Source organism: Acipenser ruthenus, chromosome 18 (genome assembly GCF_902713425.1).
Source record: "Acipenser ruthenus chromosome 18, fAciRut3.2 maternal haplotype, whole genome shotgun sequence".
Classification (NCBI taxonomy): Eukaryota; Metazoa; Chordata; class Actinopteri; order Acipenseriformes; family Acipenseridae; genus Acipenser; species Acipenser ruthenus.
In genome coordinates this window covers 9,378,513-9,392,084 of record NC_081206.1, presented here as the reverse complement: position 1 = coordinate 9,392,084, position 13,572 = coordinate 9,378,513, and the positions used below count along the sequence as shown (strand labels likewise).

Below are 13,572 nucleotides of genomic sequence, written 5' to 3'. Positions count from 1 at the left end.
AAATACTAGTTAGTAATTATTGCCATATTTATATTTTACATTTGTATTTATTTCATATACAGTATTCAGTGGTTTACAGTGTATCAAGTTGCTAAATGTAGAATATTAGTCCGGGTGACTAATACATGTTTTATAATACATTGTTAAATAAGAACCAGGACGCATTGCTCATTTGAATGGGACATCAGTTCCATCCAATACAAACTATGGGACGGCTGTATCAAATCAATGTCAGGGTCTTATAAATTATTTTTTTAACTTTTTGAAAAAAAGCAAGTTCCAAATAAAACTCTTTGGTTGAGCATTTACCAAAATACTGTACTATCATTTAGGTTTGTCACCCCCCCTTTATAATGTTAACACTTGGACAGACTTTTATAGCTCCAGTCCCCATTCTGAAGTGCAGTGGTGGCCAGGAGTATCAAATCCCTTTGTATTATATTTCCTCCTGACTATCAGAAAGCAGAGTGCTCCAATCCCTACACCAGGCATGAAAGTCCCTGAAGAGCTGCACTACGGAGAGGCTAATCAGCATCATCAACCACAGCTGGTAGGAAAGCACAATCTATACAGCTATCTAGTACAGAGCCACCCAGTTCAGTACAAGCCCCCCCCCCACAAGTACAAATATTCCAATAAAACGAGTGTTAGCAAATGGAGTACTACTCAGAAAGGGAGAACGCTGTTTCCATGCTCCAGTGATTCTTCTCATACTATTTGTGTTTTAACACCCCATGGAGCCAGCCTACCAGTCCACACACTAAGATATAGTCAAACATGCTTAATGTCACCACATTGATATATACCAGACAGAATAGAATGGGAGGCAATGGGGACAGGCTCCTGATAATATCACTGTGATATTATCACACACCGGTTTACATTGATCAGTCATACAACAATTTTAGAACAGGCGTGTGTGTGTTAACGTGATTCACTCGCAGTAAGCGATGGGCGGTATAAACTCCCACACAATAACCTGACATTCAAAATGTCCCCCAATCACCAGTACAGTAATCAAAACAAACAAGCGTGTACGCGGTTAAAAATCTTTATGACACTCATTACACTAATAAAAAAGATGTATTAAAACCTATGAATGCAATAAAAAGTACAGTAATCCGTCTGCGATGGGACCAGAGTAAGGGCATATACAGACAAAGGTGGATAAATGAATCCTGTTTTAAATACCAGCTGTAACAATTACTGTACTATATTATTATGGTTCTGAGATTCAGCTTTTATTAGGGAGCTCCCCCATACCCCTTGTTTAGAAAGATACAGGGTATTAATGCTTGTGACTGAGTAGCTCTAAGTCTAAGTCACACAAGCACCAAAACACACAGAGAACATGAACAGATCTGAACAAGAACAACACAGTTTACAAACACACATTATTTACAGAGTACCCCCATCCTCTTCCCCAGTCCATAATCAGGTCCATTCCCACACTGTCCCCAGCTTTTAGTTGCATTGTTTGCTGATTGACAGAGTTCCAAGCATGCTTTAGCAAGCGCACAGCACCTAACAGAGACATTTTATTTACACTGCATTTCGTGCTGATGCTAATCGCTTTTCTCTTTTCTCTAACTGTAAATAAGAACATAAGAAAGGTTACAAACGAGAGGCCATTCGGCCCATCTTGCTCGTTTGGTTATTAGTAGCTTGTTGATTCCAGAATCCCATCAAGCAGCTTCTTGAAGGATCCCAGGGTGTCAGCTTCAACAACATTAATGGGGAGTTGGTTCCAGACTCCCACAATTCTCTGTTTGTGACCCCTGGTCCTTGTTTCGTTTTTCAGGTTGAAAAAGCCCCCCCTGGGTCGACATTGTCAATACCATTTTGAATTTTGAATGCTTGAATCAGATTGCAGCGTAGTCTTTTTTGTTCAAGACTGAATATATTAAATTATTTTAGCCTGTCTGCATAGGACATGCCTTTTAAACCAGGAATAATTCTGGTTGCTCTACTCTTTCTAGAGCAGCAATGTCCTTTTTGTAGCGAGGTGACCAGAACTGAACACAATATTCTAGATGAGGTCTTACTAATGCATTGTAAAGTTTTAACATTACTTCCCTTGATTTATATTCAACACTTTTTACTCTATATCCGAGCATTTTGTTGGCCTTTTTTGTAGCTTCACCACATTGTCTAGATCAAGGGTCTCAAACCGTGGTCCTGGAGAGCTACTGTGGCTGCTGGTTTTCGTTCCAACCAAGCTCTCAGTTACTTGATTGAACCAATTTTTGGCTTAATTAGTCCAGATTAACAGGTGTTCCAGATCTTTAGCCACTGATGATGTAAAGACACCTATAAAACCTGCAGGATAGGGGCTCTCCAGGACCAGGGTTGGAGACCACTGGTCTAAATGAAGACATAAACACCTAGATCTTTTTCATAAATTCCTTCAATTTCAATGTCTCCTACATGGTATTTATAATGGGCATTTTTATTGCCTGCGTGCAGTACCTTACACTTTTCTATATTAAATGTAATTTGCCACGTGTCTGCCCAGTTTTGAATGCCTTTGTTGCTGCAACGATGTTTGCCCCTCCTCCCAGTTTTGTGTCGTCTGCAAATTTAAAATTTGCTTACTATACCAGAATCTAAGTCATTAATGTAGATAAGGGAAAGCAGAGGACCTAATACTGATCCCTGTGGTACTCTACTGGTTACCTTGCTACATTTTGAGGTTTCTCCTATAATCAGTACTTTCTGGAAATCTAAATAAACCATCTCATATGCTTTGCAATTATCCATGGGTTAGACACGATCTCCCTTTCCTAAAACCATGTTGTCTCCAAGGATACTGTTACCATATAGGTAATTTTCCATTTTGGATCTTCTTATAGTTTCCATAAGTTTACATATAATAGAAGTCAGGCTTATTGGTCTGTAGTTACCTGGTTCGGTTTTGGCTCCCTTTTTGTGGATCGGTATTACGTTTGCAATTCTCCAGTCTGTTGGTACAACCCCTGTGTTAAGAGACTGTTGCATGATCTTGGTTAGCGGTTTGTAAATAACTTCTTTAATTTCTTTGAGTACTATTGGGAAGATCTCATCCAGCCCAGGGGTTTTGTTTATTTTAAGAGCTCCAAGTCCCTTTAACACTTCTGCCTCTGTTATGCTAAAGTTATTTACAACTGGATAGGAACAGGTCGACATGTGGGGCATGTGCTATTTGTCCGATATACATCTGCCCGAAATAACCCTGTATAGTGTAAGTGGTGGCGACTGTATCTACTTTAAGATTAGCTGAAACATTTAAGATAAGCAAATTGCTGTACAGTATTAAAATGTTCTGAAATATATACAAGTAGCACAATCATAGCAGTTTCTCATGATTACACTGTGTTATGCAATAGTAGACGATTGTTTTAAAATTAGAATTGATTTTAAAATAATGAACACTATATTGTTTTAAAATTAGAATTGATTTTAAAATAATGAACACTATTGTAATCAAAGCCACACCTAGCTCTATATTTCAAGTTTCACAGTAAAACACATTGGTATTATTTTGCTTGGTTATTGGTGGACACCTGATAAAGTGAACTTTGATTGCTATCATTTTTGTGCAGTCTCTTTGAAGTGACATTAAAAGGGGTTGACTGTAGCTATTAAAACACATTGGCACCTTAAGAAGGACTGGAATATGCAAGCGCTGCTGGAAGATTCAGAGAATACCACTTGCTGTTTTCAAACACATTCTATATACATTTTTCAGTCTGCAGATGCTATATGCTAGATTACCAGAAAATAATTTGAATTAACAGAAACATACCAAGCAAGCCTCAAGAGATCCCGATTTGGAGATGCAGACAGCGGTCTAGGATCTTTAAAGCTACACTGCACCAGGGCTATTCAGAGATGTGTACACCAAGTGCCCTCTAGTCAGCTTAATGCAGAACAGGCAAGATGTTAGGGAATACGCAAATATCTGCCACTATAGTCTATGCTGGAATAGGGGGACCTAATTAGGGGTGTTAGTGTAATTTCCTAAACGTTTACACTAACATGAGGGTGTTTCTGATTGGTTACAAAACATTCCTACTATAAAAAAGCCCATCACTTTTGATACACATCTCTGTATATCTGTTAACTGTTTGGGGAATGTTGTCAGACACCGTTTCAAATGATCTCTCCTTTTACAAATTAAGGGCAGAAATACAGGTGCATTAAATGGTATTTTATTGGAATACATGGTTATTTAGCATTATTCAATACATTTTAAGAAAGTAAAAAAAAGGTAACCATGTGCTTTTCTTTCCTGTAGTCACTTTCAAAATAATTTGCTTACTCAAAATGTTCCAATTAAAAACAACATAACAATGACATCGCTTTATCCAATGCCAGTCAGCACAGATCTATGTCGTGGCGAACAGTGTCAGCAGCCCTTTAACAAAGGAGATGATTTCATTCCCTCCTAGTTTGGATTCTCCATACACGCGATCAACAAACGAAATTGGAACCTGCAAAATAAAACACAAGAAAGTAATCAAGAGGGTTGATAAAGATGTCAGCCTTAAATAAGATGGTCTACTGTAAATACTGCAAAGGGGTCGATTTCATCAACCTGTACCCCACTGGGATTAGCCACAGCTGGGTTTTATATTTAATTTCATTGGGGGAGGAATTTGGATTAAAAAAAAAAAAAAAAAATCATGATAAAAAAAATATTATGTTTTAGTAAAGAGAAGCTGAAAACAAAGAATTTGTATAGAAATTATTTTATTTTGTTGATGCAAAAGTATTAAATTCCACAAGCGATATGTAAAAAGAATAAATAAATAAAATGAACAAAATAAAAATATTTGACACATTGTTACTGTAAAGGCTGCCACACACATATTTTAATTGGCAACAAGACACTTTCGCAGGGACATGACTAGACACACCAGAAGCGACACAGAGGCGATGCGACAGGTTTGAAAACTGCCAGCTCTATAGAACTGTCAAATTTCTATTGACAAAACTATAATCAAGACTGATACATATTCATCAACATGATGTAGTAATTATGAGTGTCTTCTCTGATGGTATTTAAACACATATGGCAATAAATTGTACATACCAGGCTTATCCAGCACCTTCGAAATGGACTCCCACACAGTGTCTTTGAAATCTGCATCTTTATAATTGTGATGAACATTATCATAAAGCTCTGGGCATTTTTTCAACAGCAAGTATTATTGTTTTCTCTGTCATTTAGATACTGCTTCACCCTGTTGGACAACGTGCATTGAAGCTGTTCTCTGATTGGTCAATGCCCTAGTTGACGTGCGTCAAATCACAAAAAATCGAATTCAATCCTATTTTAGAAGGCAGTACCTCTCCAATGCTGTATCCCAGCTGTCTTGCTCGAACAATCATCTCCATCTGAAACACATAACCTTTGGAGACGCATTTTTCCACCAGTTTTTGAAGCACTTCTTTTCTGTAGAGCCTGAAAAACATGAATTTGAGTTAACAGTTTCTCAGTGTTTGTTGCAGGATCGAACCAGCTAGTAAAACATGAACATAACCGGATCAGCAACAGTATAATTAGACAGCATAAGCTTGATTGCACCTGCAGAAATGAGATCGATTTTACATCACTTTTGTAGGATCTGTGACACCGAGTGTCTTGCTCAAAACTAATCGTATATTAACAGCCTTGCGATTGGATGAAATGAAAGGCCGATCACAGGTTTTTATACAGGTGAAATGAGATTGTTGTCTACAAGCACACTCAATGCATGCTCTAGTTATTGCTATTAGGTAACAAGTGCTGTGTACTTCTCTTTTTAAGCTGTTAAAGTCTTTAATACATTTTTACATTTTCAATTTTAACATCTAAATAATACGTATTATTTGTGGTTTTTATTTTGTAACATTAACATGGCATGCAGAAAAAATAGGAGAGAATTAAAAACTGGGCCTATTATATTCTAAATATTTTAGATATCATTTACAAACTCCAGTACAGTGAATACGCTATTCATTAAATAATGATCCTTTAAAAATATGCTTGAATGTTGTTTTAAAATAATGCAATCCGACACCGCCATCTACTGGCAGAATTGAGTACAGTGACAGATGCCGTATTTATTGGTAATGCCAGTGACTCCTGATTGGTTCGTGTGTTCCTCCTCCTCCTCCTCCTCCTCCCACAGTCAACTTACAAGCAGGCTTTGTTTTCTAAACTGCTTGCCCAAATTTGATAAAAATCACTGTCACGGTGATCAATGCACTGGCACCCGATATCAATTACTGGTGTAACATCCTAGTCAAAGGATATCCAGGTTACTCTGTAGCAGGGGTGTCCAATCACAGTCCTGGAGGGCCATTCCACTCCAGGTTTAACAGGTAAAATGAGATAATGAACCACTGCAGGGTTTGGAGGGGTTTAATTAGTTCAATGAAACAATTCAAACCAGGAGCAGACACCCCAGTTCTACAGCTTTCAGGTTTATTTGGTAGAGATTAACATGCTTACTGCGTCTTGTAAAGCGCTTTGTGATGGTGGTCCATATAAAATAAAGATTGATTGACTGCTTACCTGAAACTGCCAGTTAAATCGGACGCGCCTGGTCTCAGCAGTATCTGCGTAATGAAGTTTGCTCCTCGGCTGCAGAGGAAAAATTCAAATAGTTTAAATTAATAAAAAGCTTGGAGTCGCTTTTTAATTAAAAATGGATGATTTGAGAAAGTAGCCCCTAGCGTTTCGCTGTTTACCTGATAACTTTTCTTTTTAGATCCCAGCCATACACACCTCCATCTCCGCTGTATCGAGTCCCAGACACGATGTCATAATTACCGTCTTTCTGTCTTCTACAAAAACATGATATGAACGTACTTAATATGTTTACACAGGACCTAGGTTTAAACTATTAGAATGGTTTGTCATTGACATTCTAAGTGTGAGACCTGCACTCTCAGAGAAATCAGAAGTGTAATTGCTACTAAGGTTCCAATGGGGACATGACTTAATCAGGGGTTCACATAACTTCAACATTAGGTTCTCACAGGGGAACCAGCAGAAATGGTTTGGTACGCACCAAAATTAGTAGCAATCATCCAAGTCTCGATCTAGTTCCATCTTCTCCTCTGACAGTGACAGAGAAGTCAGAGACCACAACAATAGTTTCTGAATGTTTAACTGTGAGTCGGGATTACTGGTTATTACAATGTGTAACAAATCATCACACATTCTTATTTCAATAGACTACCACCAAATTCCAGCCCTGGGGATTCAAAAGCAAAAACCCAAACACTTTGTCACTTTATTGGTGTTGTTGAACACGTTAGCTTGATGGCACAACAGTATTTATATAAGGCTATAACTGAGGGCGAAAAATAGCGACACTTCTTCACCCCCGCTCAGATTGGGAAGCAAAGCGTCAGCAAGCTTCCTTAATGCCACTCCCCATAACTGCACCCCTCTCCTCTGAATGGACGGCTTAGTAGATCCCTGCTATTATTCATTGTTTCAAGTGCCCATTAAAAGAAAATGATTGATTTTATGAACTGGAGTGGTTCCACCTATCACTCTCCATTCTGTTTTATAAAAATCTGAAGCAGCCAATGATAGCGCTAGCAGGGAGGGGCTGTAGTTAAATTGGAACCCTCCCAGAGATTGTTGACAGAGCTCTGGGAAAAATTAGGCAGGTATGGCTCACCTTGCAAGTGTAAGCACCCTGGCTGCCTTTATGAAAAATACTTTCCTGTTAAATGTACTGATGGTATGCTTTTGTGTTTTAAACAATATAGAAGCCCGCACTTCTCTTTATTGGTTTGCATGCGTACCAGTTATGTGAACCTCTGCTATAACGAACTATATAGTAGGCCACATTTTCATCCTCATGTCCATTAATTTTTGTTTCCTGATTTTAATGTGGCTGTTGGCCTTGTTATCAACATTAATAAAAGTCTTGGCAAGCACCCCACCCGTCATGTTTGCATAAGAGCTATCAGCATCAAGATAACATTGATCACCGTATGGATGGAGGTGCAAATTCCATGACATCACCACCCTTGACGTTGATACTTTCAATTAGTGCTGCACGAACCAGGCTGTTCTAATTGAGCGCTTCACAGAAATCAGTCGCTGACAACCTGGGGAGGTTCATTGGTGTTGACTGGGCTAACGTACCATTCAATGTGAAACAAGTGAAGAAACAGCTGCTTGGATTTGTGAGGACTGCTGCTTTTCTTACTTTGTGGAGAACAGCAACCCACACAAATCTAAGCGACTGTTTCTTCACTTACAGTACACCCCCGATATAACGAACCTGTTTGAGTCCAAGCCTTTTGTTCGTTATAGCGAAAGGACAATCAAAATGAACGATAAACTGTTGGAGTAACAAGATGATATTGTGAATAACAGTAGAATTACATGTATCTGTTCGTCTCATGTATGCAGTATTCTGCCTTTGCTTTATCCAATTTCGTTGAAGAATCCCAAACTGAGCTTTTATTTCAAATCAGCCCGACATTAAAAGTTTATCAGATCCTGTTTTTTTTTTTTAGTCGTCTTTTTTTTTTTCTTGAATCAATTTTGCTTTGCCGCATGGTTGCTGAACTGCATTTCTCCTTTTTTCAAACGATCAATATAGTTTCCAGCTTTGTTGCAAGATGAAATGATTTTCATTTTGAAGGCATTATTACACAGCGCTTGCTTTTTATTAAGACAAAAGAGTTGAGTTCACTGCGGAGGTGGCATCCCGTGCGTACAGACCGGGATGTTGACCGTGTGTTTATATTATCTTTTTTTTTGTTTTTCATTTGGGGTCCAGAGGCCAGGTTCGTTATAGCCGAAGGTTCATTATAATGAAGGGCATTAGAGCGAGGGTGTGCTATATTTCATTTGGAATGGCAAATGAACCCAATCACCACCAACAACCTTGACCTGTGGAGAGCGAAATCCAAATAATCTATACATTCAGTACCTTGTGATGAATGTCCTAACCAAGTTTCATCAGAATTTCTGAAGATACAAGTAAAACACTAATGATAATATCCTTACTTGGATACATTAAGAGTCTGCCTTTCTCAGATCACACTTCACAAAACCACACACAATTATCATTTAATACCTCAAAAAAAGAGAATATCCAAATTCCTCTTAAATAAAAATACAAGAGTAACATTTTATTTTGTTAAAAACACTCACCTGATAAATTCTGGAATAAATTTGGGCTGACAGGGCGAAAAAAAAAAAAGAAACAAGTATTATTCTCCTGAGCAGTGTATTGAGCAACACATGAATTGAGAAGATCAGTTACAATACACAGGTGAAGTTACGTGGTGTGAAAGGTCAGCATCCATGATTATAATGTAATTTCCAGTAGCGTGCTGCATCCCATGTATGTAGGCTGTTCCTATGGAGAGAATAGGAAACAAGATGTACTTTACATAGACTTACATGTGCATAAATAACACCACGGTTTAAATCCTTAAAAGAAAGAAGGGGGCTTTGTGAAAATATAAAACAGTGTATTGTGGTCTTTAAAAGCAAGTACAATTGCTGGTTTGTCCTAGTACTTAAACAATAACAGTATTTAGATCACTGTTTAGAGCAACTGAAAAGACCTGTCTAGCTATTTATAATGCAAGTTTCAGGTGGGTCAATAGTGTATCAGCATTGTTCAAGGTAAGAGTATAGAGCAGCAATAAGGTCACAGCTTGTGAGAAGCCACTTTATTTTACAGAGGCTAATAGTAACCTGGAATCTACACTAAACCCCATTTTACCATCCCAACTTGCCTTATTATTATTATTATTATTATTATTATTTATTTCTTAGCAGACGCCCTTATCCAGGGCGACTTACAATTATTACAAGATATCACATTATACATTATTTCACATTATACAGATATCACATTATTTTTACATACAATTACCCATTTATACAGTTGGGTTTTTACTGGAGCAATCTAGGTAAAGTACCTTGCTCAAGGGTACAACAGCAGTGTCCCCCACTGGGGATTGAACCCACAACCCTCCGGTCAAGAGTCCAGAGCCCTAACCACTACTCCACACTGCTGCCCCTTATAAATAACTACATGTACTAGGAGCTATCAAGCACTGTTTAGATCAATTAATGTTAGCAGACAACGCTGACAATACAGCTCCAGTAAGTCTTACCTAACAACATTAATTATTTCATAGCTACTATTGTTGTCGTCCCCCTGTCCCCCAAGTTACTATTGCAGGGGTGTGCAATTCATATTGTCCGACGTCCAGGACAACAAGATTTGTGTGAGGGACAACAGGTTTTGCTGTTAGACTTTGCCCATTGGACGAGTAGCTTTTATTCATTTATTTTTCCTTTGTTCGTTCTGTTGCTAGAAAGACACTCCAGGTATATTTTTAGAGAACCACGCAAGTTTCTGAAAATTGAATTGCGGAAGTCTAGGATCTACACAAACATTTTAAAAAGTGTTTACGTCCCACCGCTATCACTTCTGATTGGCTAGCTGTGGAAGAAGCCGATCTTCTATTGGTTACAAAGAAACCCAGAAATGGCTGCCTGAGAGCCACTGGCAAGGCACAGACTAATCTTTTAAAATTAAGGGATTATTTACGTTTTTTGTAAATTCGCAAATAAGTGATACTGCTTTCTAAATACATGAACCTGACATTTAAATGCAGTAATCTAGTAAAGTTACAAAAAAAAACAATAGATGCTAAGCTATTAGCAGATAAGAAAAAATCATGTTGTGTAATGTATCAAATTATTTCTGAATCTACTTTGTGGTCAAGCGTGTACTTGTTGGGATGTTTACTGGATTTGAACAGCGACATTAGTTATTTATTGGACATGCACAATCCATCGATTTATGAAACTATTAAACATGAAGATTGTCAAATGTGTATAATGATAGAAATTAAATTCTTATATATGAGATTATCTGTACAATATAAAATAAAATACAGATTAACAATATTAATTAATTTATGTACTTATTTTTCAGTGAGAGTAGTGCAGGGAAAGAATGTTGAATAACTCCCAAGTATTGCTTATTATAGTTATACTCCTAGTATGTTATTTAAAATGTACTAGCAAATGTGTTCCAAACTTTAATGAAAGGAACATTTCCTTAAAGTATTGTAGCGTGCACGGGGGTAGGGGTCAGGGCTGGTAGGTGACGCAATCTGAACATGAAGACATAAGCCCGATATCTGCTCCTGCAAAGGAGCAGGCTCTTTTGTACAGCGGTATCGGCGCTATGCTTTAAAAGCGGGAGGTCCCGGGATTGCGTCCGACCTCCGCCTGCGAGAAACCCCTGCCTGCGGGGAAACGAGGTTCACCACAGTATGTTATAAATGTGTTGAGGTGAGGTGGGGTCACAGGTAACCTTTTGTGTATCCTGAAGAATTTAGTTAGCCAGTCAAGCTACAAGGCTTGATCCACCCCTGTTAAATCACCAATTGATTGATTGTGTTCACTGTTGAATAAAACCAAAATCCTATATTTTAGTTATATTCTACTTTTTTTGTGTATGTGCGACAGGGAAGAGGCAAGTAGGTTTTTCAAAAATTGCACACCCCTGTATTGTAATGTATCTTTTACATGAGAAAATGTGAGACATACGGTACGTAGTAATGCCAATACACTGAGGTAGCCCAAGATTTATTGGATTTAAAAAAAAAAATTAGCTTTATGTACTTTATATGTTAATTACAAATAATTCCATGGAGAGATGACAAACCAGAACGCAGCTGTGCTAACGAATGTCCAGTCTTTCATCACAAACCACACCCTCCTGTAAATTTGGAAGTAGAGTTTCCCCTTACCTAATCCCAGTTTCTTTGGTCTGGGTCTCAGAACCTGTCAGCCAGAAAATAAAACCACAAGTTATTATGTTGTGTGTTCAAGCCATTTGTTTTGAACAGCCATTGTATCTCTGCATGATTTTCACTTCTATAAAAAATGAACAACGTCCTGTCCAAGCAAAAACAAAATCCCAACTCACTTTTTATACTGTAAATAAGCTCTTCTTAAAATCGTGTCTTCTTTCACAAAATGTATTTCTAACGCTGTTCCAGCAGTGCTAAACACTGCTATAGCAAGTATCAAGGTCTTTTATGGATTAAGGCGGCATTAATTTGCTCGTCTGCTTACTTACAATTTTATCTGAACCATAGATCTTTTGCAACTGTTCAGCAATCTCCAAAGTCCCGTCTGGGCTTCCATCATCAATAACAATCACCTCGTAGTTGTACCCACTGCAAAAAAAAAAAAAAGAAAACAAACAAAAAACACATACTTGTACTCATCATTAGATATACTACTATTAATACGATTTATAATATTAATCTGTGTTAATGTCTTTGTTAGATTACATTCCTAATTCTTACATTACTAAACACAGCCTTGTGATGCTGGCAGTACATCCTTACTTTGCATTTCACATTCTAATAAACAATGCTGACAGACAGCTACATTAACAACAGGGTTAACCAAGCTACCTAACAGTATGTGAACACTTACGTTTCACCAAAGTATTTGACCAGCAGCCACACGATTAAAGGTAGATTCTCCCTCTCGTTATAGGTGGGTAATAAAACTGAGTATTTGTCGGCTCCTTCTTTGCACTTATCCGAGCTTTTTCGACTAGCCATTTTGGAAGTACAGAAACCGGAAGCTGGTGTTACAATAAATATTGTCGTTGTTCCCAGCTGACCAAGCGGTGTTCAGTGTGACACTACCCTTATGATGCCGAAGCACTTTAAGGGTGTCTGTTTAGTAGCGTGGAGTTCCCATTACGCTATTTAGGATGGTGTATCATTTTGAAGTAACACTATTATACGCCACTGAAACGTTCAGAAAATGTAATACTTTTAGATTATTTTTATGAAATCTTTAAAACACCACCTATAAAAGGTGCTGAATCGTTTTGATAAATCACCGGTGTGTTTCCATTTTGACGTGTGTATGATAGAAATATAAAAACTCCTTTACAAGTACAGAACAGTTAGGTAGTCTCCTTGTGACTATAAGAACGTGTTACTGAACAAAGCACAATGTATTTGTTAAAAAGTTTTTTGGTGGCTGTTTTCATATTCAGCACAAGTGAGCATGACGGAAATGTTAGCATAGACCAGCGCTGGTGTCTGCAGCCTATGGTTGACTGTCATAAAGTGCCGTATTTTCAGAGATGTTAATATTGAAGCTAATTAGGCTAATTTTGGCAATAGACCTTAAATATCGCGAGACTTTGTTGTCCTTCTTCAACAACAACCACTAAAAACTTTTTTTTTTTTTTTTTAATATATACAGTACCTGTGTATAATTTTTGATTATTCGTATCTAGTTTTGATTATATTTATCCAAATATTCCATCAGAGGGCGCTACCTGATTACAGATCAGATTCTACTAAACATGTTTACCCTCAACATGCACAGGGATAGGCAGTGTACTGTATGTAAGACTCAAACCAGCCCTGAAGAAAGTAAAGGCATAATAATTTAAGACTCATGTTGAAATCAGTTCCCTTCTGGTTGCCCATAGTAGACTTTCACCCTGTTGACAGCGTTATGGCAAGTCACCCTTGTGGAAATCATATAGACAGCACATCGAA

At 37.8% G+C, this 13,572-nt stretch overlaps 1 protein-coding gene across 1 annotated transcript; it reads right to left on the bottom strand.

Annotated features, from left to right (window-relative positions):
* Nucleotides 1-4,174: 4,174 nt before the first annotated feature.
* LOC117431356 (dolichol-phosphate mannosyltransferase subunit 1) lies at nucleotides 4,175-12,673 on the bottom strand. Its single transcript, XM_058991168.1, has 9 exons — nucleotides 12,482-12,673; nucleotides 12,117-12,216; nucleotides 11,785-11,818; nucleotides 9,286-9,362; nucleotides 9,155-9,180; nucleotides 6,718-6,813; nucleotides 6,542-6,610; nucleotides 5,332-5,446; nucleotides 4,175-4,472 (listed from the first exon to the last, which is right to left on the bottom strand). The coding sequence occupies exons 1-9, from the start codon at nucleotides 12,610-12,612 to the stop codon at nucleotides 4,368-4,370; spliced, it is 753 nt and encodes a 250-aa protein (XP_058847151.1). The 5' UTR covers nucleotides 12,613-12,673; the 3' UTR covers nucleotides 4,175-4,367.
* Between the last annotated feature and the right edge of the window lie 899 nt (nucleotides 12,674-13,572).